General features: G+C 49.1%; 1 protein-coding gene across 1 annotated transcript in view; it reads left to right on the forward strand.

Moving 5' to 3' along the window:
* The window catches only part of CLNK (cytokine dependent hematopoietic cell linker), a 164623-nt gene extending 141849 nt beyond the window's left edge, over positions 1–22774 (forward strand). The window contains exons 11-18 of the mRNA XM_087828874.1: positions 1883–1910; positions 5846–5864; positions 7658–7739; positions 11283–11323; positions 14850–14980; positions 16424–16501; positions 18744–18899; positions 22628–22774. Coding sequence (XP_087685000.1) covers positions 1883–1910; positions 5846–5864; positions 7658–7739; positions 11283–11323; positions 14850–14980; positions 16424–16501; positions 18744–18899; positions 22628–22774 — 682 coding nt within the window. The remainder of the gene's footprint in view (positions 1–1882; positions 1911–5845; positions 5865–7657; positions 7740–11282; positions 11324–14849; positions 14981–16423; positions 16502–18743; positions 18900–22627) is intronic.
* The last annotated feature ends 4635 nt before the right edge of the window (positions 22775–27409 follow it).

Raw genomic sequence — 27409 nt, forward strand, 5'->3', positions numbered from 1 at the left:
AGATTTTAGGGGAGGTCCCAGGGGAAGATCTTGGTAGAATATTCAGCAGCTTGCCAGGTGTGTCCTTTCAGAGTCTGGGTCCCCACTGACTGACTGGCTGGCGCCAGGGCAGGGGGTCATTATCCAAGGCAGCTGGGCCTGAGGGCAGCTGTGACTGGTTTAGCTGCTTATCTAGGCCTGGGGCTGAAATACAACTGAGGCCTAGATGTTATCTCCAGGGAGGAAAGGTCAGGGGGCCCAAACCGCCCATGATATGCTAGGGGTGGAAAGGTCACCCTGGAGCGAGGTCCCACTCTACAATTGTCCTTTGCTAGGCACCTGGGGCTTTCCACCCTGGTGACCTCCTGTCCCTGGCCCATTGTCCTTGCTCTGCTCCTGTCTAGCTGCCCACCACAGGTTGACTCTTGAAACTTAAAATCACAAGACTAAAGTCAATTACACATTTTAAATCGAAGCCATGTGGCCAATCTGTCAGTATTTGAAACGCCAGAGTCTCTTAAGCATGAAAGATTAGCCTCAATTTAACCCAAAAGTAATTAACATTATGGGTGTTCTTTCTACTTTATTACTTCTAGTCACATTTATCTTCTCACTTGCCCCAGTAAAAGGGAGAGGCGGGGGTCAGTGTCCCATCTCAGAGGAGCCCACGAACCGGGTTAAGGAACGCGGAACCGCCGTCCGGGTGCCTGTTGCTTAGACATCTGAGGCCAGGACGTGGCATCAGCCCGGATGCCTCTGGGATGATCTAATCTGATGCATACAGCCTGATGACTCCAGGTGCACGGCCTCCGGCTGAGGTCCTGGGCAGCCCTAACCTCTGCTCTTTCCCCAGCCCCGTCTGCTCGCCAGCAGGCCCTTCTAGATGGAATGTGCACGGCTCCATCCTCACAGTCTCCTTATCTGACTTCGAGCACATTCTAACTCCGAGCCCACTGACCACCCAATGTTTTCATTTTTATCTCCACCAATGCTCACAATAACCCTCTGAAGAGGAATACACTTGCCCGGGCACTGTGTCTCAATGGTTGAGCATTGACCCAGACCCATGAACCAAGAGGTCACTGGTTCAATTCCCCGTCAGGGCACATGCCGGGGTTTCGGGCTCTGTCCCCAGTAGGGGACGTGCAGGAGGCAGCCGATCAATGACTCATCATTGATGTTTCTCTCTCTCTCTGCCTCTCCCTCTCCCTTCTTCTCTCTCTAAAATCAATAAAAACATTTTTAAAATAATAATAAAGATGAATACACTTATAGACACCTTGCAGGTAAGAAAAATGAGGATTAGAGATGTTCATTGACTTAACTGTGAATATAAATGAATGGCTGGAGCTTCTCTTGAGACTTGTCCAATGTCCACATCAGCATATCTCAGACTGAATCCTTCCCCTATAGCTCAGCTTCGGAGTTTTCCGTCTCGGGTCTCCATACATCATTGGCATCTTTCTCCCACACGTACCTTCCTGGGATCCCGCTGTACTTGACAATTTCCTATTTAAAACCCTTTACGCTCCCTCAGAGCAGAAAACTAAGAACCAAGGGAATACTGGCAGGTCTGGCTGTGGTGATGAAACGTGCCACGGAAAACCAAGTGTCAGGAGGAACAGTGGTGTTATTTAAATTCTCCTGAAACTAGAGGCAAGTCTATTCATGTCCTTTCTGCTACCACCGTTTTTATTGGCTCATCACTTCTTCTTTTGCTTAGAAAATTATGAGAAAAATAACCTGGCTTTAGTTTTATAGAAGGTGATAAATATCACACTGGACTACGGGCCACTGATTTGACAATAAAAATGTAATCAAAGGTTCTTAAGGGCTCAGAATGGTTTTATTCTGATCATTATGAACTGTATTTTGTGTAACACTGTATTTCTTTTCCCTGCAGACAGATAAGCTTAAAGAACTTAACTGAGGTAAGTGGCGACTTTGTCCCAGGATACAGAGAAGGGGAATTTGTGTGCGTGAAGGGCCTGCAATGGGCCAGATGCTCTTGGCTTTAAATACTCTCCTACACTTCAGCATAACAGCCATGCGCGATATGTGGTGTTGTCCCCATTTTAAAGGTGGGAAAGCTAAAGCAAAACAAGTTAAGATCCAGATTTTAAACCAAGATCCTATTGCCACCATAGTCAGTGTTTACGGGGACAGTGACAAGAACACGCCTAGTTCCCCGGAAGCCTCCAAGTCTCCACCCCGGCTTCCAAGCTCCCGCATTACAGAATGTTGGAGCGTGGGTTCTCCCCTGCCACGTGTTCCTCACAAGAAGGACAGGACTGCAAAGTAGGAGAAATACAAGATACAGAGCCACACAGGCCTGGGTCTGAAGCTGCTCTGCTGCCCACTGCTTCTGTGAACTTGGGCAGATCTCCCCCCTCACTCCACCCGTGCCCACCCCCACCCCCGGCCATGAAAGAGGGGTGGGCGCACCCAACTTTGCAAAGTTGTGACAAAGTCAAAGTCAGTCAGAGTGGGTGTGTAAATGACCAGGTGAGCAGTAGAGGTTCAATAAATGGCATGAGTGTCACATAAGACGGAGACATCTGAGAGCCCCCTTGGACGTTTACTTCCTTAAGCCCCCAGAGGGGAAGGCCCTTAGGAAGATGGTGGTGAGTCCACCGTGACTGGTGGAAGGTGCCTGTCCAACAACATGTGTGTCCTCCCTTCACTCCCACTGGCCCCCTAGGGGACTGGCTTCCTGTCTTGTTACTGGCCGGTGCTATTACCTCGGCTGCAGAGGCTGACGTTCCTTCCTTTCTTTTCTTTCTTCTTTCTTTAATGGCATCATGCAAATGTTAAAGTCAAGTCACAGTTCCAGCTGGTGACTCCAGAAAGATGCGCATTACCTCTAATCCGTAAGACAGTCGTGTCAAGGACACAGAGCTGCCGAGGACAGGCCACCCTGTTCCACTCAGGACTTGGCCAGCTTCCCTCTTCTGGGGCACGAACTTCCAGGTGCCACCAGGAAGGAGAAAGTTGGGGGTGGTACCCACCCCTGTCTTCCTGAGAGTCGGATTTATGTGTCCCAAGTAGCGGATGGCACTCACAGTGACCTACAGGCCATAACTCGCTGGTCAGCCTGAAAGGACAGTAGGCCCCAGTCACAACAAATGAGGATAGGAGGGGGTCAGCCTTGGGGCAGGGACTGTGCGGGTCTGTTCGCTCTCCTTGCAACTTTGGTCGGTATTTTGCTAGAAGTTGGCATCATCCGAAGAGCGACAGGGCGTAGCGGAAAAGCACATTCTCCCTCCTTACCTTCTGCCCAGATGTTTCCCCATTGTTTGGGGCCAGCATCAAGGCCATTTCTTCATCACAAAAGCTGATTTCATAGGACAAATGTCACGCTTGTGTGCATGTGGCCAGAATCTTGGAGACCAGAAATGACGGGCTACCCGCCCCAACTCAAACTCACATAGCACCTTATAGTTTTCAAACAAAGTAGAGACTCATGGTCCCATTTAATTCTTGCAAAACCCTAAGAGAAAAGAAGCCTCAGAGAGGTGGAGAGACTCGCCAGAGCTCCCCCAGCTGGCAGAGCCCCTGCGAGCCCCACGTCCAAGCGTGTCCCTCACCTGGGATTCCGCACCGGGGAATGCAGACACCTCTGAGCTTAAATGGAAACAGGGGAAAGGAAAGGAATGGGGGGGGGGACATGCGGAAGGCATTACTATTTCATTTGAATATGTTTATCTTCTAAAATCAACACAAGAAGTTAAAGTAGAGAAACTAGAGTTTCCCTCCGCTCTCCTACTCTCATTAAACTTAAATGCAGAGCCCTCGAGCTAAAAGTTGACTGGGTCTCAATTAGATAAAACATCTGCTCCCCCAGACGGCCGGCTTCTCAGCGTGCTGGGCTCGGCGCCCCTCTCCTTTGACAAGCCCGAGAGCCACGCTGCCTCCGATGGAGACTGAACTGCCAGGTTCAAAGTCGGGGGAAGACTGGGTGGGGAGGCTTTCAAGCCACTCGTTAGCATGGACCCACGGCCCTTTTCGCTTCGCCAGTGGATCTGCCTTCCTTTGCTGTCCACGACCAGATGCGTGTGCCCCTTCCGGAGCCCTAGGGGCTGCCGTGGCTCTGAAGTGAAAGAGCTGGTCTGTAGGCCAGCTTCAGACACGACTTACGGTGCCTCTCTGGGCTGTTTGTTGCTAAGGGTTTCCTGCCTGTGAAGTAAATGTGAGTCCCGAGACCTGGGTTCCAGGTCAGCTCAGCCACAAGGTAACTGGGAATCTGGGTCAGTGGCACCACCTCTCTGCACCTCATCGGCAGATCACTGGCTTAAACTTTTCATGGACCTCAGACCCTTTTGAAAATTTGATGAAAGGTATAATAAACCGTCCTAAACCCCCAGGAAAAAAAATGCACATGTGTATGGAGGAAAAAAATTTGGCTTTTCATTTCAGAAGATTCATGGACCCCACGAAGCCATCAAGGGCCTCTTCCAGCCCCCAGGTTAAGAAGCTCTTATCTAAATGATACCTGAGCTCCTCCCCAGCTGCATAAAATGGACTTTAGGACATTATTCAGCCCTAGCCTGTGTGTCTCAGTGGTTAGAGCATCGGCCTGCGGACTGAAGGGTCCCGGGTTCGATTCGGGCCAAGGGCACGTGCCTCAGTTGCAGGCTCGATCCCCACCCCGGCCAGGGAGCATGTGGGAGGCAACCAATCGATGTGTCTTTCTCACATGGAGGTTTCTCTCTCTCCCTCTGAAAGGCAATGGAAAAAATATCCTCGGGGAAGGATTAATAAAAGAAAGAAAATTATTCTCAGTTACGTAAACACTGCAGCAAACACTGCACCTCTTGTAAGTCCTCTGCTTCTTTAAGAATAGAATGGGGCCCAAGGATGCACGTCTGATAACTTAGGTTTTTATAATGAAGGGTGGTCAGGAATTCTACCACTGTTAAGGAAAGAAAGACGAGGAGATGCATGGGAAGATAAATGGCCTCATCCAAAAAGAATACCGTGCCCAGCCGATGTGGCTCAGTGGTTGAGTGTCAACCCATGAACCGGGAGGTCAGGGTTCAATTCCCCAGCAGGGGCCCTGCAGGAGGCATCGACCAATGACTCTCTCATCATTGATCTTTCTATCCCTCTTTCCCTCTCCCTTCCTCTCTCTGAAATCTGTAAAATAATAATAGTAATAATAATGTGAATATTTTCATGCTCATTTTTTTAATATGAAGAAAAGTAACCATAGCCTCCTTGCTTACACACAACCCCTATTGCTATTTTGTCCTATCTCTTCAAATCCCTTTTACACACACACCCCTACGTGTACGTATGTCATGAGTCCAGTTTTCACTGGAGACTTTTATGTGACACCGAGGCACACTCAGGGCGTAATCTTGTTCCACACTCTGTGCAAATACTCCCAGGCCGTCTGGAATATCCCTGCAGCTGGGTACAGGGCCAAGGCGAGCCTGTTGGCTCCTGCTTAGACGGGCACGTAGCTTGTCTCCAGGGTTTGGACGGTGTCACTGATGGCATGCTGAACGGCATTGTACATGGAACTTGGGCCGGATTTTAGGTTTTCTTAGGAAAAGAGCCTCACCAATGGAATTACTGGCATAAAAATAACAGTCTCTCTAAGGCTCTTGATAGCTGTGGTTACATCGCTTTCCGAAGAGTGGATGCGATTTCTAGTCCCGTCGGCGGACTGTATACCTGCCTGTTACATCGCGCAGAGAGGATACGATTGGTTTGTGCTTTTGGAGTGTTATTTGTAGATTTTTAAAATCTCAATACTAACAGAAACGTTGCCCAAGTCTACTAACCAGCTGCTCTAAAAACACATACTGTGAAGCTCTCTATCACCAAGAGTCACTCAACTTTTTTTTTTCATTTAACACAGGTCCTTGGAACAGAGAAAGGTAAACTGTTTATGTTTGTTTTCATTCCCTAATACCATTAGGTTAAGTTTCTGTTTCCACATTTACAGTGCTAGTCATTTGTTGAAAGGATTGACTGTATCAGGGCGGGGGGGGGGGGGGGGGGGTGCATGTGTGTGGTCACATGATTCAGGTGGACTCAGGACTTCACAGTCTGTTCCAGGACGCTCTGGTCGAAACAAGGGAATTTAAATTGGTGCTGGGCTCGTGGTCTTTCTTCAGCCACAAGCTGCTGACAGGGAGGCACAGGTCACCTCCTGCCACTTTGGCAAGAAGTCGCTGGTGCACCGTCCCGGAGAAGCTCTTGGTCTCTCCATCTCTGCTGTCACCCGCACACACACACCCCGTCAGCGTATTGCTGTGGACATATGTGGTCCAACACGCACTGGCCAGCCTGCAGGATGCCCAGTAGATAGTAACTCCATGGCCACCTGTGACATCCTGCTCACCATTCACTTAGAAGGAGGAAGTATGTCCAGGGCCACGGGCCTGAGCCTGGGCCCAAAGAGTTAACACGGCGCGTGGTCGGCAAAGCAGTGGAGGCCTCCACTGATGCCCTAGGGCCTTGGACAGCTTGCATGGCCTCCACGGCCTCTAGTATGCTCGTGTTTATAGTGACAACCTTAGACTTGAGCGAGGCCTCTCTGGGGTTGTGTACCCCCAAGGGCCCCAATGGAGGAGTGGGGGTCTGCCGGCAATCTAAAAAATTCAAAACCTAAAGGAACCCGTGCCTTTCTCACACTGAAGCGCAGCACCCTGATGGAAATGTTCAGGCATTGTTGCCTTGGGCTCCAGGGATTGTCAGTGCAGCCGTGTGACATCGTTCAGCTCACGAGGGGCAGGTGCTCCGAGTGGCTGCCGATGACGTGAAACACTTGCATAGGACGTGTGACTAGCAGACCAGTCACTGACTCCTGTCACATTTCAAGTAATCACAGTCCCTCAACCAAAAGTGTCCCCTCGGTGAGCAACCTCGGGCAGAGCACAGAGTAGCAGCCCAAATGAAGACCGGAGGTGTCCGCCTGCGTCCTTGACTTTAGGACTTACAGCCGGAACTGAGCGTTTTATGGGATTTCATACTGTGGTGGCACTGTGTGCCCTTGGTACTTCTGGATGGCTGGTTAAAATCTATCCATGATGAAAAGGCAATAAAAAGAGGCAAGAGCGGTGGCCTATGTAATTACTAAATAACTCCAGTTCATACGGTTGGCAGAGCTTTTCAGAACTTGAAGACCAAGGGGAAGTTCTGAGAAAATGCCGCCTGGTGGACCGGGTTGGGAGCTACCGTTCTCCATCAGAGCCCCGGGGCTCTCCGGCCCGTCACAGGGGGATGGGAATGCGGGGTGTGGGCCAGCACTGCGCATCCCCATGCCCTACGCTGCAAAAAGCAGTTCTTGGACTTCACTTTTTTGTTTATGTTTCTATGTAGTTTCATTTGAATGCAGAATTCCACTTCAGTTCTCTTCCACACCGAATACCTTCCAGCGTAATTAATGTTCTATATTTTGGGGAGTTCAATGATGAGCTCCAGATGCAATATTTTCGATAACAGTATTGAAAGTTCAATATTCAGAGGAAATTTATAGCCTCAAGGAGAAGCCACTCCCGGAGCCAGGCTGGCGTAGGGCATGGGTTTCAGTTCCTGCCGCCACCAGCAGCCTGCTCCTAATCGTCGTAGATTATTGGATGAAGTTAGAGCTGCTCCGGTGGCCTCTGAGGGTCTCGCGCCAGTTTCCCTTTGCATCCTGACCCAATCTTGTGACTCCTTCACACAGTTCCTCATCACCTGATGAAGCCCGAGGCCTCTGTCCAGGCACAACATCAAAGTGCTCCTGCGATCCCTCTTGCTGTCACCAGGTAAGGAGCCAGGAGCACCTTGTGGGGTCCCAGCTCCGGGGTCATGTAGGATACTGACCCTCCAAAGCTTCCTGAGAAAGGGGAAGTCCTGGGCCTTTGATAAGGAGGCCTGGACCACAGCTGTCATTGAAGCTAATGGCGCCATTTCTTCCCGTGCTTTGTACTTCCTGAGCGAGGACTAGAGAAGTGCAGGGGATTCGAAGACCTAAATATTAACCAGATCAGATTAACTGGGACAGATGCCAACTAATCGGGGAAGAAAAGTTGGCCTTTCTAACTAGACTCCATTGAGGACCACACGGAAACTTAGTTTCGAATTTCACTTTACACATGGCCATGAGTTAAAACTGTCATTATCTGATTAAATACTTTCTTGATCAGGTTATTATGACAACTCTCGTCCCAACTAAAGAGTCGAGGAAGCAAAGGCTCGGGCTGTAAACCACTGTGAATTAGTGTCGCTTCCTTAAAACAGAATCCAGAGCCTCTAAATTAGTGCTCTAAAGCCTATGACCTAGGTCTGACCAGTGGCTTCAGCCTTTGTTCATGCCACTCACCCACCTTCCATTCGCCATTGTCAGCTACCACAGGACATTTGCACACACTATTTCCCTGCCTATAACACTCCCCTCCATTACTCCCCCTCTCCACTCTCTCCATACTTGGAAAACTTCTCTGCATTCTTCAGACCCCAGCTTAAAGCCACCGAAACCAGGAGATAGTTCTGACCCATTCCCCAGAGGGAATAAATGAGGCCCAGACAGACCAAGGCCCTTACCATTGAAGTCAAATTCAACTTCACTTGTCAGCAGCCCACAACGTCTATATTGACAATTCTAAAACTGCAGCCCATGAATCCCAGCTTTCCCAGGAGCCTGCCCAGGGTGAAAATGCTGCCAATATTTACCTAACGAATACTTACAGGGAGTACACCCTGCCTGTGGAGGAACAGAGCGGTGGTTAGGAGGAATCCACTGGGACGGGACGGCCTGGCTTCGCCACCAGCGAACCGGTGACGCTGGGCAGCATCACTCATCTCACACACGAGGCTGAGGGCAGAGCCAGGCCCGTTGCAAGTGCCCAGTACGTGTGAGCTCTCCTCGCCATGGCCATGCCCTGTCCCTCAGGGTGGCGGCCACCCCCACTCCCTGCCCCCTCACTTTCCTGCCTTGTCCTATTTCCCACCTTCAGTAACTTTGGTCTTAGTCTTTGGCCTGCCGGTGTTAGTGTTAGGACTCTGGCTTCATAATTCTCGAGAGGCTCTTTTCTGTTTAGGGCCAATCTGACACAAATTCTTGCATGTAGCACAATATAATACCCTTTCTTAATGTAATTTTCCAAGCGGAAAATAAAACCATCACATTGGTTTTATTTTTGTGCAAAGATAATGAGCTCTTAGTCACGCCCACATTTGTAGTAGTTATTGGCTGTGGTTTGGCTTCGTTTGTTTGTTTGTTTAATTTACTGAACAGTCTCCTGATTTTTCTTCCTCCATTAACTGGCTTCTTCTGGGCTCCCTTCTGGGCTTTTTCCCAAGCTGACCTCTAAGTGCTGGTATCCTCAGGGCTCCTCTGAGGTCCTGGTTTCTCCCTCTGAGAGCCTGGGCAGTTTCACCCACCCCACAGTGGCGAACGTCAGCCTGTGCCCGTAATTCCTAAACCTCTATCTTCAGCCGAAACCACGCTTCCTAGCTCAGACCCAATGGGCAGTTTTCTTTCAATAGGTGACAGGCGTCTCAAACTCATAGTGTTGAGGCTGAGCTCCTCATTTCTACTTTCATTCCCAAACCACCTCTTCCCTCCTACAAACTTTCTCACCCCAGTAAACGGTGCGTTCTCTCCCTCACCTTCACTCTTCCCATCCAACCCATTTCCACCTCCCAATTCTATCTCCAAAACATGTCTTAAATCTACCCATTTCTCCCCATTTCCCCGCCTCCCAACACGGACCAGCCACCATCGATCTCGCCTGGACTGTTGCAGTAGCCTTTCAATGATACTTAGCATCTCCACGCCTTACCTTCTGTCCAGAAGGAACTGCTTTCTGGTCTGTTGCAGAATAAGCCATGTTTTCTTGCCTCTGAGCCTTTGCACCTGCTGTTCCCTCTGCCTGGAACACGCGCTCACACATCACCACCTCCTGTTCACCTTTCAGGGCTCAGCCCAGTTAGCACTCCCCCCAGGAAGCCTTTCCCGAGATCCCAAGGGATTTTGGAGTTCGTGTGGGTTAAGTGACCCGCAGCTCCCGCAGGAACTCCTGCTGTGCACACACCTGTCGTGGCACTTGCCCCGCATTGTGATTGTGATACAACGTCTTCTCCCCATAAACGGATCTGCTCTGGGACAGAGGCCTTGTCGTACTCACATTATAGTCCCTGAAACATGCCACACACCCAGTAAGTACTCGACACACGTTGGCAAAATGGAAGAATCATTACTTTTATTTTTGTTTGTTCTGTGTTTGTTTCCTTGCTTCAATCCTTATAAACTCCGTACTCGAGACCTAAAATATCCTCAGAGGATGTTTCTGGCCTCTCAACATTTTTTTTAAAAAGTCCTAAAAAATTAAGGCAGAGACATTTTGCTGTAGATGATTTTTCCCCAGACATTTATCAAAATTGTACGCTGGCTCCCGGTGCGGGACTCCTGGTGTTGACTGAGGCAGCGTCTTGGGTGTCAGTCGGGCTACAGCAAGTGCGGTGCCTGCGTAACCTGCCAGCATTTTTATCTAGAAGCACCCGTAAGACCCCGGTTCCCACGAGATAGCAAAGGCCAGGTGCACGCTCGGGCGCGTCCGTGGCTGGAGGAGGGCTCGGTTTCATTTCACTGGCCCGGAGGCTTTAGTCCATGGCACAGTTGCTGGTGTGGAGCGGGTGCCATGTAATTAGATTTAACTAGTCGCGCCCGGCGCTCAGGGAGACGCTGCTGGGCCACAACGCAACGCGAACCGGGGGAGCAGCGCTAAGGGTCGATAGAGCTGAGCACTCGGCAAAGCGCTAACCAGAGCCACCGGTGAGCGGTCCCGGTGACATCATTACTACTGTGCTTAGACATGCATGTTGGCTTTTCATTGTCTTTTATTATATTTTTTATAATCCCTTTTCTCTATGGATTTTCTTACGGTTTTCTCACCTGGCTCACGTTTCAAGAAGGAATACATTACTTTCCATACTCTCAGCTGGTAAATAATCACTATGGAACAGGAGCCCTACCAGCACGTAGCGTTTTCTAAGTGACGGTGGTTGGGAGGCAAGTCTCTAAATCCACGTCATCTAAACATAAAGAATCACGATTAGTGCTCATTGAAATGACACGAAAGAACTCATACGGGTCACTTGTTCCATATCTAATGTTTGCCTGTCGGGAAAGGGAGAAGAGCCAGCCTCCTACTGCCTTAGGAAACGGAGGCTTCTGCTCGCTCATCCAGTACAATACAAAGCTCTTCACATGCGACTTGGGCCACTGTCATTGGCCTTGCCGTTGAGTGGAATCCTACCCAGCATGGGAAATACTTACATCCTTTCCTTTCTAATGTCTTCTTTAGCTCTTCGTTCATGATGAGCAGCCACAGGATGCAAAGCAGAGGTAAGAACACTTTGCCTGATAATGGTAATAAACAGGTAAGTCGTCACACTACAATATCCCTGCGCTGTGACTGTTTTGGGAACCTCAGCATTGCGGAGCTGATGCGTATAAATGTCATTAGCTTGTGTCCATTGACAGGTAGCATTCCACTGTGTTAATATAATAAATTTTACCCATAATTAAGTAAGATCACTTAGGTGTTTCCATTTTCCCTCTTTTGAGCTGATGTTATGAACAACATGACTGGTGTCTTCCCACATCCGTAATAGGTACGTATTTTCCATGTACAGACTCTTCAGTTCTCTCTCTAAGTGAAGTTTATAGGCCTTAGGATGCTCCTCTCTTCTCTTGTACTAGATGGATTTTCCCAAGTAGGTGCATCCTTCAGTCTCACTGACAGCTTATGGGTCCCCAGTGTACCCCATCCTCTCCTGCAGTTGTTTGTGACAAAACTTTAAGTTTTTGACAATCTATTGGGTATAAAACAGATTTCCCTTAAGAAAATCTGAGAAATGGAGAAAATAAAACCGACCTCTCTGATTGATTGTAAAGGTAAAAATCAGGAGGCGATTGTGTCTGCGGCGAGATCTGAAGTACGATATATAGTGATTGCTGTGGGTGATGGGTTTTGACATTACTAGGATTATTTTGCCCAAACTAGATGTGTCCCATTGTTTTGTCTATTTTTCCTTCTCCCTAAATGCCAGGGAGATCTATGATTAGGTCTAATCCCGCCGTCCCCCTCTCTGTTGAGCCATGAGAAGGGGCTGAGACCCGGAGGAAGCAGGCCCCATGGACACCGTGGGAGGGATGAGCGAGCGCGCCACTGACCAGGGTCCTCGCTCCGCCTCTCTCCCCACAGTGGCGTCAGTCCCCCATCCATGAAATTTAAATAATGATGTTAACTCGCAGGGTTAATACACACACAGCCCTCTGCCAGACACACAGTAGACAACGGACACATTTTAGTATTTCTCCTTTTGCTCTGCATTCCCTTCCCTTCTCCAGGGATCCCCTACCCAGTTGATTCCCTTGGACCACGACTTTCCTCCCTGGCCTCCATCAGTCATTTCTCGTCTGCCCTATGCATCTGGGCCTTATGTTGGAAAACCAATCGAGAAAACTCCTTTCTCCTGATGGACACACTGCTAATAAGAGTTTCCCCAGAGAGGACTTTTTTTTTTTTAAAGGAAGGTGGCTAACGGGGGCAGTGATTTACCACATGGGCTCAACCCCTTGGAATCAAATGACAGTTGTCCTGGAGGCCAGATGGCTGTGTATGAAGATAAGGCTCTGCATCCAGGTGGAAGGTCCAGGGGCTGAACGGGCCCAGGAAGGGCATTACTCATGGGGTTTTGAGAGTATGTTGCAAGGACGGGGAAGCAGAATCATAGCTTAAAGAGGAATCCGGAGTCTTAACTTAAAAGGCAGAATCTTGCACAAATAAAAAAAATAAAAATAAAATAGAGAGTGATTGAAGAATGGAACAGTAGTTAGTGACGTGGATGCCTTCACAGGCCTGAGTCCAGCCGGCACCCTCGGGCTGGGCGGAGATCATTTGTGCTGGGCTCCGGCAGCTTGTTCTCTGTGAGTCTCATAGGAAAGCAGGTGCTCAGACAGCCTGGGGTGGACAGGGGAAAGGTGTCGGCCTTCAGCACCATTAATTCCTCTTTTAGTCAACAAATATCCACCAAGCATATGATTTGTACCTAAAATTGTTTCCCAAGAGAAACAATTGAGAATTGTTGGGCCCCAAGAATGCAAGAGAAAGAAGCCTGTCCTTCGACCAGTGTTGAAGCGCCTGCCATGCCCTCCACCGACTCAGGGCCGCGGTCACCCTGCCGGGCAGCCTCCGCGCCCGGATCACAGAGCTCGGGCCCAGTCCGAGCGCCGCAGGGGAGGGCGGCGGTCTTCACGCAGAATCGTGAAATCCCACCTGCACCGTGAGACTTCCACCTTTATTCCACGCGTGAGAAGGGTTTGGGAATGCTCAGTTACCCTTGAGAGTTCAGGTACTCTCTGATAAACAGCCCCGCTCAAGTCTCTGACACATGAATTCAAGCTAAGCTCTTGGGAGCCTAAGCAGGCGAATCTCGGGACAAAAACAGAATTATTTTGAGATAATAGAAGAGGACCTCGGTTGTTTGGGTCACACTCCAAAACAGCAACGTCGCTCTCCAAGTTTGGAATTGTGGATGATTTGTTTTCTTTTTGTGTTCAGTTTTTGTCCACTAATGTTTGTCCACTTCATTTCATTCCTTAAACTATATGGCTTTTTTTTCTTATAAGATGATTTTTAAATTGTATGTAATGGTAAGTTAAAATTTGCTAATAAACATGGATGGATGCTTGGTTAAAATAAAATGCTTTTAAGTTACAAAAGACCTAGAGCTATGTGCTCCCGATAATGTTAACATCAGCAGTAGCATTTATTGAGCTACTAATATGGGCCAGGCACTGTGCTAAGAGCTTTATATACGTAAGAACTTTGAGATATTAGTGATTACTGATAACAGCATGATTTTACAACCCATACCATTTTAATTCAGCTACCCTGCCTCAAATTTCATTGGCCACCTTCGTGTCCCCCCAGTGTTCTTCTACTTACCCTGAATCAAGCTCTTCCCTTCTGTGGCCTTCCCTCCTCCAAGTAGGAAAGGCCTATGTCATGGGGTATAAAACGCAAATGCAGTGTTTTATGTAAAGAAAACTCTCCAGAGATTAGTTGTCATGATTTTAGAACAAAATCAATCAATCAGTTATAGTGGATTATAAGCTCAGGATTTTATTTATTTATTAAATGAAGACCCAGCCAGGCCTTCAGGGAAAACTGCATGGCCAAGTTGGGCTTTTGTTTGTTTCCTTTCGTTTAACTCATTCTGAATACACTTCGAATGCATATAGCTGCTTCCCAACGCTCTTCTTCAAGCAGGACTTTTTAAATATTCAAGCAAGGCACTCAGAGCTAAATCTAATAAATCGGTTGCCCCAATATAATGAAAAATTCATAATCACAGAAGACTATTACGTACACTACACAACTGATAGGAAATGCTGATCAGGGTTATTTTCTTCTCTCAAGAATGTTCTTATTGTTTCAATCCGTGTTGAAAGATAGTTGTGGCCATTCCAGTAATAAGCCTCTATGTCTTGTTTCACTGTATTTTAAATAAATTTTTAAAGTCTTTTTTTTAATATTACCATAGCTCTTTTAGCTTTCTCTTGGTTAGGATTCACCTGGTATATAATTCTCCATCGTCTCATTAGTGAGCTGTGTCATTACATTTTAGATATGTAATTAGCCCATAACTGGCATGTTTAAACCAATCTGCATCGAATTTTGTTTTCTGGGATTTTTTAAACATTTTTTTTAAATGTCCTATTACAGTTTATATTTAATATTGTTTTGTATTAGCTTCAGGTGCGCAGCATAATGCTTTGCATCTGATCTGTTGTGTTGCTGTGGGAGGAAGTCAATCTGACGCAGTCACAAAATCCTATTTCAATGTGCTTTTCCTTTTCCCAGATCATAAAGAAAGCCTGCAGTCCCACCCACCTCAGACATGTCCGTCTCCGGCCAGCTTCGACCCTCGGGAGAATTCTCACTATAAAAACATGAGCGAGAGAACACCTGGCCCCCCGAGGGCGGATGGAGAGGTAGGCACGTCTCTGCACTGCCCTTCTGGCTAAACTTGGCATCTCACTACAGCTCACCTGAATGTGGCCTCACAGGGGCATCACGGTTGACTTTCACTCTTCCTCAATATCACTGGGTTTTAATATTTTAAAGTGTTTTTCTGGATAACGTTTTACAGTGCTCTTTCACCAGATTCTTTAACTTGTATGCAGCTGTCCCCCCTATTCACAGGGGTTGTGTTCCAAGCCCCCCGGTGGATGCCCGAAACCACAGAGTGCCGAGCCCTATACTTACCATGTTGTTTCCCATACGTGCACACCCCTAGATAAAGCTTCATTATAAATTAGGCAGGATTAACAGCAACTAATGGTAAAATAGAACAATTATAACAACATACTATAATAAAAAGTAAAGGGCTTTATTCCAAAGGGCACTTCCAGTAAGAGAGGAGTTTGATCCCAATCTTGAAGAGAATGTCAAACTGGGAAGGAGGAAAGGTGAGGATAGGAGGGGCTCCCGGCAGTAGGGCCGGCTCATGCCAAGCCCTGAAGCCATGTGTCCACAGAGCGGCAGGCACATTTCACTGGCCAGACTCTTGTGCCCAGGCTGGGGTGGCAGGAAGTGAGGTCATGGAGTTAGGGGGAGCTGGCTCATGGAGCTCACACATGCCTGTCCTTGGAAAGATCAGATTTGTGTTGGGAGGACCAGAGACTCAGACTGACAGACCAAAGACCCGATGTCACATCCCTAGCACTTGCGAACCAGGTGACAGGTGTTGACTTCCTGAGCCTCCCCCTGGCCCCCATCCTGACATGCCCACCTGCCAGGGCTGTTGCAGGGATGGACTGGGACAGTGGGCAAGGAGGGCCTCCGACGTGGTGGGCTCAGGCAGGGGCTCGCTGAATTTTAGAATCCTTGGAACTGCAGGTCGTGGTGCATCCCTGATTGCGACTGCCCTGTCTTCTCTCTGTTACGGTGGATTTTATAAACCAAAGAAGTCAATTGTTATAAGAGAGCAAGGCACAGGGCACAAGCCAGACAGACTACGGTTCAAATCGCAGTTCCACTGCATGTGGCTTTAGGCAAGTGGCCGAAAGGTGCTCTCAGGCCACCTCTCTTGCCCTCCCCTGCTGCTGTGATGGTGACGAGGGCAGCTCACGCTCCACAATCAATCAACACCCCATCTCAGTGAGCCCGGGCAGACGGAGCCCGTGAGAGCTGGAGGGTTAGCTGGAGGGTCAGGGCCTTCCTCAGTAGGTGGAGTGGGGGTTCTCGTTGCTGTCGTGACAGTTCCCTAATTCCTGAGCTGCAGTTACTTCTCCTGTGCCCAGACCCAGGGACAGAATTTCTGTGCTCTACTTCTACTGTCAATCAAACTGATTTGGCACTGGGGGAGCAAAAGCACATTTTCAGTAATTAGTAAATAATTCATTCCTGAACGTTCGTCATTTACCGTCCCGCAGGACGCCCAGCCCCACGACTGGTACGTCGGGGAGTACAGCCGCCAAGCGGTGGAAGAGGCCTTGATAAAGGAGGGCAAGGTAAGGCCTCCGGGGCCCGTCAGCTTACGGCTTCCTGCCCACAGGCCGGGGCCACAAGCCCACTTCTGCCTTCTCTCCCCCCAAAACAGTGAGAAAGCAAAATATCGGTTGAATGACTTCATATTTTCCTTTTCTATTAGTCTCACTTGTGTCAAAAAGTGTTTCCCATTTACAAAGATAATTTACTTTAAATTGCAGGAGTCCCCAGATTCACTGTGACAAACTCACTGCACAGTTTAAGGTGATAAACCCAGAAACTGGTCACACATCTTGGCCTCCTGTCCCATTTGATCTTTGGCCATGTTCTGTGCTTGAGTCTTAAGGCTTCAATTACTGTTGAATGTTTTAGGAAAATAAGTTCCAAAAAATTTGCCCATCCCACTTGATGTTCTCAGAGGCTGGTATATTTACAGAGCAAGAAATCGGGCTTGACTTTTAGGTTTTCCTTTGACAAGTTATGATGTTTTAGGAGATTCACTTAAACTCTTGGATCAGAATTCCTTCATCTGTAAAATGGGGATAAAGCAGCTCCAAGTTTTATGTAAAGATTAAATAAAATAATGTGTGTAGAGTGCTTGATACCTTGAGGGCAATTCTCAATAAACCTTAGCTGCCAGCATCGTCAGAACATCACTATAGTTTTATAGTGTTAGTTGTAAATTTCATATTTTTAAAGTATTATTACAGAGCAGTGATTTTCAACTGGTGTGCCCCAAGAATTTTTAAAACATGCAATACCTGACTCTTTAGTCAGGGGCGCTGACCTCTTTTCCCTGATTGTCAAATAAAAAATGACAACAGCCAACACAATAGCCATCCTGTGTGAGTGAATCAAAATTATACCTTTTTTTTCCCAGATCGGTAATATATATATTTTCTGGTGTGCCGCAGAATTTTAGCAATTAGTTTATGTGCCATGAGATGAAAAAGGTTTGAAATCACTGTTATGTAGTATTATAGGCATCATGTAAATCTATATCTGTATTACAAAGATTAATCACACATAATATATATTGTAATTACACATAAATACATACATATTAAATATAATCTAGAGAGATATACATATAACAATTATGACTATAAAGTATACATAACACCTACTTTTATAGGTCATTTACAATGATCTTTGCAATTGCAGTCAGATTTTTCGTCCTATAAGTGACATGCTGTAGCCACAGAACTAAGCCAGGGGGACAGGGGTGTCCACCTCCAGGCGGCTGCTCCATTTCTTTGCCGTCTACCTGGGACCTTCATCCTGAGCCATTCCCAGGGGATTATTTCTGACCCAGTGCCTGCCACAGCCCTCAGGCGTCACACAGCCGGCCTTCTGGGAGCCCGAACTATCTACCTGGTGGCTTCTGCGACAGGCTTCTGGCTTCCTCCCCCTGGGACAGGCCTTAGGCCCTTTCCCGTCTCCTCCCGTTTGCCCTGCGCTTGCCTTCACCCCACGCAAGGCTGTATTGTCCCCCCTCATACAGCCTCTACACTCACTTTGACCTCGATGACCTTGAAGCCCCGCATCTCTTTCGGGGACCCTAGTCCTGCACTGACATCTCCCCACGCAGAGGCCCGTTTATCACGCTGAAGGCCTCTGCTGCTCAGAGCCTGCGGTGGCTCCCGCCTCCCTAGTCCCCGCGCACCAGGCAGATCAGGAAACCTGTGGACACAGCCAGGCGAAGGGCCCACGCGGGGAGGGGAGGGGAGGGGAGGGGAGGGGAGGGGAGGGGAGGGGAGGGGAGGGGAGGGGAGGGGAGGGGAGGGGAGGGGAGGGGAGGGGAGGGGAGGGGAGGGGAGGGGAGGGGAGGGGAGGGGAGGGGGGGGAGGGGGGCTACTCCATGCAGCCCAAGAGCAAGACGGGGCCTTTGGGAAACGGTGGCTTGACTGGAGCCAGGACCCAGGGGCGGGAGACTGCAGGAGCCAGGCAGACAGACCCACAGACAGGCCGGTGCACTTTTCCCTGAGCCCACGCTGAGGGTGGAGGCGCGGTGCTGAGTCAGTGGGGGACGCTGGATGATCTGGAAGGAGGGTGTCCTCTGACTGGCTGAATTCTCAGAAAATAACAAGAACCTAGTACCGACTGTCACTCCATAAACACGTACCGAGTTAAAGAACTAGTTTACCAAACACTAAAGCCCTTGCTGGGGGAGCCTCAGGCCCGCCGGCGCCTCTGCTTCCACGGGCGAGGTGGGGTGGCGTGGGACGGGCGTGCCAAGAAGGAACCATCCCTCCTCTCCCCCAGGACGGCACTTTCCTGGTCCGAGACTGCTCGGGGAAGTCCTGCGCAGAGCCCTACGTGCTGGTGGTGTTTTACGGGAGCAAAGTCTACAACGTGAAAATCCGCTTCCTGGAGAGGAATCAGCAGTTTGCTCTGGGGACTGGACGCAGGGGAGAAGAGGTGGGCATAACTTAATGGCTTCCCTTTCCCAGGCTAAAGAAAGAGGGGAGAGCGTGGGGGTGCTGGCCAAGGCACCGCCCCTCCCCCGACTGCAGGGGGCAGGAAAGAGCGCCGCCCTGGCGGTGGAGAATGTAGCTGACTCCCAGCCCCTTGCACACGCTTCCCGGCGCTCGGCTTACCCTGCTCTGCCCATTAGAGAAAACTCGCTCTGCCAGACATCTAAGTCCTGCCTCCCAGAGCCTCCTCTGAAGCCACGTTAATGCCACGGGCCTTCCCTGCCCAGCACTGAACTCCCACGGCAGGCATTTCTGACACACCTGTTAGCGATGGGAATCGGTAGGTTTGTGTCCCCAGCCTGAAGGTGGGCTGGCACAGCGTCCAGTGCCGGTTCTCGGTACAGATGGGCTGGCGGGTGGCTGGAGAAAGAATGACAGTTAAAGCATGCATTCGTAACTATCGATGAATCTAAGAGAAAGGGAAAAGGAGAGCGACTTCCACCGAATACAGTTATGGGTCTGCTCTACCTGCATTCTCATTTTATTTTTCAACAGTTCTTTGCATAACAATTGTTTCTACCTTAGAGAGAAACTGAGGCTCAGGAAATTAAGTAAATGCTAGAGACATACAGGTAGAGGGTAAGGAGAGGCTGCTCTTCCAACTCTTCTTGGGAGGGAGGGATGGAGGGAGGGATGGAAGGGGGGAGGGAGGGAAAGACTAGGGTTCAATTTCTGGGTCACCATTTACGAAGGGTGTGAGCTCAGGCCAGTCACTTCTCTCAGCTTCCATTTCCTCAAATATAAATGTTCTTTCCAAGTCTACATTTCTGTAATCCAGCGATTCCAATTTGGCATCTCCAGACCTCAATTTTATTGGTTGGTGTATATTATGGATTGAAATGCATCCCGCCCCCCCCCCCCAAATTCATATGTTGAAGTGCTTAAGTAACTCCCCAGTACCTCAGTATTTGGAAATATGGTTTTCAAAGAGGTGATTAAAGTAAAATGAGGTCATTAAGGCAGGTCCTGATCCAATACGACTGGTGTCCTTACGAGAAGAGATTAGGACAGACACACACAGTGGGAAGACCATGTGAGGACACAAGGAGAGAGGCCCCGGGAGAAACCAGCCCTGACACACCTGGACCTGGGACTTCCAGCCTCCAGAACTTGAGAAGACACATTTCTGTTGTTTAGCCCCCCCATCCCTCCCCACCTGTGGGACTTTGTTATGGAGGCCCGAGCAGCCTCGCACAGTGATAAACCAGAACTTCCACCAAATATCTTCATCCATCGACAGACAGCAAAATTAGGAATGTTGCCAGGGCGCCAGGTAGGAATCCTACCCGCAGCCGCCTGAGGGTTCCAGCTTGGACCCAGTGTCTGACCCACGGCCCTCGTCTGAGTCAGCACCGGCCAGGCCACCAGCCTTTGCTACAGCTCAGGAAGGTTTTGGCATAAATGAGAGCCCAAATGATCAAGTAGATTAATACATAAATCCGCCAAATGCAGCCAGATCAAGACAGCATTCCATCAAAACTTAAGTGGCCAGTTTTTCCTTTTGTGCTGAGGATGAGTGAGTTAAGAAGTGGAAGCCGCTCAGCACTGCCGGGACATACCGAGCCCCGATAAACGTTACTCTATTTTCATTACTGTGACTGAGTCATTGTGACAACTAGGAATTAGTTCCCCAAACTAGATCCATGGTCAATGGACTTTCCAGCTGGACCTTCTTTCAGCTCATAAAATTTCTCTCATTTAAAATATTCAATGATTTTTAAATGCTTAGGATTAAGGACTCCTTTTCCTTGGAGAGCACAGAAAGGGGAAATCGGGCCCTGATGTGCCACAGAGCCCTCTGTGAGGGGCTGTTTCATTTGCTCTCTTGTGTGGTCCTCAAAAGCCTCTGGAAAGGACCCAATATCGAACCTCTCAGTGAGGAAACTGAGACCTGACGAGGTTATAGCTTTTCCCCCAACAAGCCATACCCTGGGCTGCTAATAAGAGGGGGAAACGGACACACGGGGATGTCTGTGAAAACGTCCATCGGCCAGCCAGGGGCTCCGGGCTGCTCAGCAGGTCCCAGTCCTCATCTGACAGCTCAGGTTAGAGCCTCAGCCTCCAGAGCTGCTCCAACAGTCAGCCAGGACCCCTGAAGGCCTCCGATGCCTATTTGAAGAAGCCCCTTTTGCTGTGATTAAGGCATTTTCTCCTCTCACACATCTTCCAACACCCATTTGCTCAGTTACCAGCCAAGTATTAATTTTATGCCTACACTACGCGAGAGCCAGTGCTCCATCTGGGGACACAGAGCAGAGTCGAGTCCCTGCCACCCCAGGGATACCTGCGAACCTGTGCCCACCTATGCAGGCACTCAGGCAGGGGGCGAGACTGGAAATATTTAGCCATCGGTAGAACACCAACCCGGCCAGCCAGCCAGGCACCTGCCATTCCTACCTGCAAAGCGTTACCCCTACAATTGTCAACCAGTTTTGCCACCACCAGGAAGCCACCTCCTGAGGACAGGGACCTAGCTAATCTCATTCCCTAAGGCCTGTGAACATTTCTGTGCAGACAGAACTGGGAGGAGCAGACAGAACTACAGCGGAATCAGATGTCCCCACTGTGACGCCCTTCCTTCGGGCTGTGTCATTTCTATCCTGGTCTGTTGGGATGCCAGGGTCACAGCCACAGGCAAAGTTGTATCAGGAAAGAACTGACAGGTGTCCAGAAAAACCAGGTTCCATCCCTGGCCCTGGCCCTGCAGCCGCACGACCTCTGAGCAAGTCAACCCACTCCTCCGAGCTGCAGTGTCCTTGGCTCCTCCAGGGAGTCACTGCTCACCTCACGAGGTAGCCGAGGAAGATGGATGTGTTCAAGGCAGAAGGCAGGTGGCGGAGCCCTTCCCGATCCTCCCGGGGTCCCCTCCCGGGGTCCCCTCCCAGCTCAGAATCGTGCTCCCAACCCGGCCTGCCCTTTCCTCCGCTGCACTATCCTCAACCCTCCCTGTCCACGTATCTGGAATCGCCCAGAAGGAACAGCCCGTCTCAAGTCCGTCTCTTTGACAAAGCACTTCCCGATTCCCCTCAACTTGAATGAAATTATCTTACTTCCCACCAAGTCTCCATATCTCTAGAAACATAAAAGTGAAAAGATCGGCTGTTGGTTTCACAGCAGCCCAGGGAAGGGAGCCACCTTGGCTGAGGGCTACCAGCGCCCCGTGGCCACCGCGGTCGTTCTGACTGCACCAGAGCTCAGAATTCGCTAGAACGAGAGGGGTCTGCAGCGGGGCGAGGTCACCGCAGGCCTTTTCCACCAGTTCACTGAGTGAAGGCCATGTCTTGTCTACATTTTGGTTTGTCACAGGTAAGGGAGGCACCTCGCAACCCCCGGGGCTGGCTGCTGTGTAACTAACCACCTAACTTGTCTCCAGTGCTCACCTTAGGGACCTGTGGGAACAGTGACGCTTGACCCGGTGGTCAGACGCAGGTGCCCACCGGCGTGGGAAGCTCAGCTGCCTTAGTCACCTGCGGTCTCCCTTGTTACCTTACCACTCCCCCTTCAAGGGCTTGACTGCCACACCCATTTTCTTAAAATGAGTGTCAGACTCACCTTTACAAGCCCCCCAAAATGTTAGCCAGCTCTGTTTTCCAAGTAAAACTTCACATCTGTACTTGTACCTACAAGCTGGAAGGAAATGTCAATTTCCATTCCCTTTCTGGTCCGTTTCAGAAGTTTGATTCGGTGGAAGACATCATCGAACACTACAAGTACTTCCCCATTGTGCTCATCGACGGGAAGGACAGAACCGGGACGCACAGGGAGCAATGCTACCTGACTCGGCCGCTGCCTCTCGGCAGGCTCTTCTCGCCGCGGTAGCCCGGCCTGTTTTCCCTCCTGTTCCCTGGATCCAACGCCTCCATTATTTTTCACGTATTTCCAAAGATGATTATCCTGTGGCTTTAAGGGATTACGTCTTCGACTTTGTAGAAAAGAAAAACACTCTAGGTATAATGGAAATTGGAAACTCAATCATGGTTTTGAAAGCTCAGACCACAGGAGAAATAGGTAGAAGGTGCAAAACTCACACCTAGCTTTTAAAAAATACCTTCTAAAGAAAGAACTATAAAGGTGGTTCACTGTGCTACCGATGAGCAACAGAGCTTACTAGAAACTATTGCTTAAACGTTTGCAGCTGGCACATGGCTGGCCTGGGTGAGATCCCCAAATCTATGACGTTTCCAGGACCTGGTGCGGCCTTTATTTCAGAGATGTTTGGACTTGTGACTTTACAAGGTTTTCGTGATTGCTTATGCCAAAGGTGTTGGTGTTGGTGAATGTTAGCTCTATTTTATTTGCAATCCTGGAAATTCAATTATAGAGAAGATGGTAGGAGAACAAGAACACTTGTGGACATTATTTGAAAGACAGAAATCAGAAATGCCTTCACTGTGGTGCGAAATGGCCAGTCTCCAGCATACTGTTTACAGTCGCTGTGAGACTCATGGAATTAGCAGATTCGTAGTGAGGGAGTAAGCTTAAGCCTGAGTGAAAATAAAATTATTTTCAACACTCCAGCCGTGGACTCGCATTCAAAAGAAGAGCAGTCCTCGGGTTAGCGTGACATTGCGGGAACAGTGCACACGTCCCGCCCCAGGCTAGGAGGGTGTAACTTTATTCGTTTCTCAGTACAGACGAGGAAGCGGGCTTGATGTGAGAGCCCAGATTTTTATCCACTTTTGCCTGGCTCCCTCCAAGCACATCTTCCAAGGCATATTTATTCCCCACACTATGAAATTTTACAGAAAGAGAAACAATTTGAAAGTACAGGGTTACCTACCTTAAAATATATAAATAAATAAACTCACGTAGAGAATTTAAAAAAAAAGTTTCAGCTGAAATTAATAGTACAGAATGACTTCAAACATTATGAGAGACTATATGTGAAATTTGTAGAGAATTTATGTAATTGTAGCTTCAGAATAGAAACGGCAAGAGATGCCAAGGAAATAATACACACAATGCCAAGGTTATCTCTTGTTCAAAAAGCAGACAGTGTGCACTGAGAGGAGCTCTTACATTTACCAACCAATGGAACAGGGGCACAGGCTCTCCTTTCACAAGGTCAGTGTGAGGTAAGGCCTCCAGGCTAGATCAGGAGCTCAGGAGCGTTTGATAAAGGAGCTCCTCGTGAAGCTGGAACTCAATACCCACCGGAGCCTGTCGTAGAGTGTCCTGCACAGGATGACATGTGAACCAAGAGAAGAGTGTTTAACTTGGAGCCCGGCTACTAAGGAGCAGACTAATTGGAGCTCAAGGCAGTATGGTGGCTGGTCACGCTCAGCTGGGCTTCAGCAAACCCAGGCCAGCGTGGAAATGGACTCCACGAAGAGACCACAGGCTCGAGGGCAGAAAGAATCTACCCCTCACTCTAAAAAGCGATTGTTCACAGCAGCATTATTTACAATAGCTAAGATCTGGAAGCAGCCCCAGGGCCCATCAGTAGCTGAGTGGATAAAAAGCTGTGGGGCATTTACACCGTGGAATACTACGCAGCTGTGAAGAAGGATCTTGTATCCTTCGCAACAGCGTAGACCTAGAGACCACGATGCGAAGTGAAATAAGAGAAAAATATCAAATGATCTCACTTATATGTGGAATCTAATGAACAAAATAAACTGACAAACAAAATAGATCCAGAGACATTGAAGCATGGAACAGACTGACAGATCTCAGAGGGGAGGGGGGATGAGAAGAGATTAACCAAAGAATGTATGCTCATAGCCCCTGGACACAGACGATAGTCCGATGAAGGCCTGGGGGGGGCGGGAGCCGGGCAGAGGGGGGGAAATGACAGACATCTGTAATACTCTCAGCAACAAAAATTTAAAAAATAAAAAGCTATTGGGAGACTTTACTGAGACTCTGATTCACTTATTCACTGAGGCCATGCCATTCCATGCTGTGTTCTCAAATGTTCCTGAGCCTCCTCAAGCGTCATTCTTGCTAACATAGATGGACATCGGGTGGTGTCTAGCATTTTTAGGAGGTTTATGGTTTTTAAAAAATGATTCATCACCTCTTACTCGTAAATGCACGATACGATGCTCTGAGGAAAGAGAAGCAGAAATCGACCATCTTAAAATAAAAAGCCCACAATACTTCTACATGTGGAAGATCTCTGAAAAGAAATAGCCCGTCAGTATCTTGTTTCCTTAGATGACTGGGATGTGAGGGGCCAGGTTAGTTGGGCCTTTTGGAACTCAGATGCCAAGACAGGAGTTAGAAGTGCAGACACTCATTGGAAGAAATACCTGTGAAAGATAAAGGGGAGAGGGGACAGAAGGCAGGGGGAGCCCTCAGGCTGACACAGGTCTGACCGTGTGGGGGGAAGGGGGGGATGAGTAGGGGGAGCATCGGACTGAGACGAAGCACTGGGAGAGGCGCAGCCAGCCCGCCGGTAGGACCCAGAGCAAAGGCTGCCCACAGAGCAGGGTCCCATCCTGGGCAAAGGGGCCGGGTGTCGGTGCACACCCCTGCTGCTCAGTGCCAAGGGCTGTCCAGGAAGAACATGACCTTCAGATGCCACCGGACATCCAGAAGGCACTGCAGCTGGAGGCTGTCAGAACCTGGCGATCAGCCAGTTCTTCTTTCCAGGGAGGTGCAAATGGCCCATCTCCGTGTCTGCCAAGGGGCCAGTCTGGCTCTCAGGGTTGATTGTAATGACATGTTGCTTATAATAGATCACTACAGGATAAAGATAAATAAATTTAATTGTACTGGATAATTACAACAGTTCTGTAAAGACGGAAGGGCCAGGCAGGCGTGGCTTAGTGGTTGAGCATTGACCTAGGATCCAGGAGATTGTGGTTCGAGTCCATCAGGGCACATGCCCGGGTTGTGGGCTCGATCCCCAGTGGGGGGGCCAGCAAGAGGCAGCCGATCAACGACTCATCATCTCTCTCTCTCTCTCTCTCCCGAGCGCCCCCCTCTTCCCCACTCCCCCACCCCCGTCTCCCTTCCACTCTCTGAAATCAATAAAAATATATTAAAAAAGAGGGCAGGGCCAGTATTCTTAACCCATTTAATGACTGAGGAAGCTGTGCCTCCTTGACCAAAATCTTACAGGGACGCAGCCACGGCGGACCCAAGGCTGTCACACAGCGCTCCGCTCGGCGGCCCGCTGCTCGCTGAGCTGTAACTCGAGTCCAGCGGGTTCCAAAGAGCCTGAGCCCTCAACTATTATTTCATTTCAGCTGAGAAGCGTCACTTTACGCCTCACCTCAGCAGCGCAGGGGGATTTTGGCTTTATTTGATTACAGCATCTGTGCGTTCCTGAGGATCTCCTTTCCACTAAATCAGCCCCATTCGGATCAACTCACACCCTCCTCATCTTTAATGATACCTAGTTACAAGCACCTGCCTGTGCATGACTATGTATTTGTTGCCGGGCAGTCTTGCAGAGGTTAGAATGATAGCAGTGAATTAAGTGGGAGAAACAGCAAATAAGTATTCAATAAATAAAATCATCTAAGTTGGTTCCCCGTGACTTTGCTGTATTTCTATTTTAACACTTATCTCTGAGTGCTTGTAGCGAGGCCAATGTTAGGTATTTTGCAGAAGCCTAGTTAAGATGGCTTTTAAACATTTTCAATCAGCCCTGGCCGGTTTTGCTCAGTGGCTAGAACGCCAGCCGTCGGCCTGAAGGGTCCCAGGTTCAGTTCTGGTCAAGGGCACGTGCCTCGGTTGAAGGCTCGATCCCTGCCAGCCCCAGTCGGGGCACACGCAGGAGTGACCAATCCACGTGTCGCTCTCACACTGTTTCCCTCTCCCTCTCCCTCTCTCTCCGCCCCCGGAAGAGCAATGGAAAAAATATCCTCAGGTGAGGATTAAAGAAGTTTTCAATCAGAAAATGTTAAGTTTTTCAAATTTACTTAATGGAAAATTCCTGCTCTTGGGTATTCGCGTGTAGGCTGGCAGGGGCTGGGAGCGGTGAGTAACCATGAGGCAGGCAAGAAGCTAGGAAAATTCACTGGCAAGTGGAATAGGGAAAGTGAGACAGAGTTAAACAGCCACCTAGTAAATCCCATCTTCCCTAAACCAGGGACTTAAGCGTAAACAGCCTGCACATCTTCCCAACCAGAGGTAAATAGCTTAAATCACCCTAGGCGGGGAGACAGCAGAGACCCAGTGAGTGCTATTTGCCACCCACACCCAAGGACGGAGTTAAGGGAATAACTCTTTCCTTTTGGCACATCAGCATAAAACTAATGAATATTCTGTTGAGATCCTACCCTTAACTCCCAGTCTTTAAAACACTTCCCCTCCTCCACCCCTCCCCTCTCCTTTCCCAAAAGGCTTGCAGCTCCTAAATGCTGAGAGACCCCGTGAGACTTGCAACCAGGGCAGCCATGGGCAGAGACAGACCCCTGAACCTGTCCCCAAGGCCCCGTTTTCTCTGCCTTCTTAGTGAGCCAAAGCAGCCAGCCTGGGCTCATCTCCTTACCTAGTCCC

Source organism: Miniopterus natalensis, chromosome 1 (genome assembly GCF_054644295.1).
Source record: "Miniopterus natalensis isolate mMinNat1 chromosome 1, mMinNat1.hap1, whole genome shotgun sequence".
Classification (NCBI taxonomy): domain Eukaryota; kingdom Metazoa; phylum Chordata; class Mammalia; order Chiroptera; family Miniopteridae; genus Miniopterus; species Miniopterus natalensis.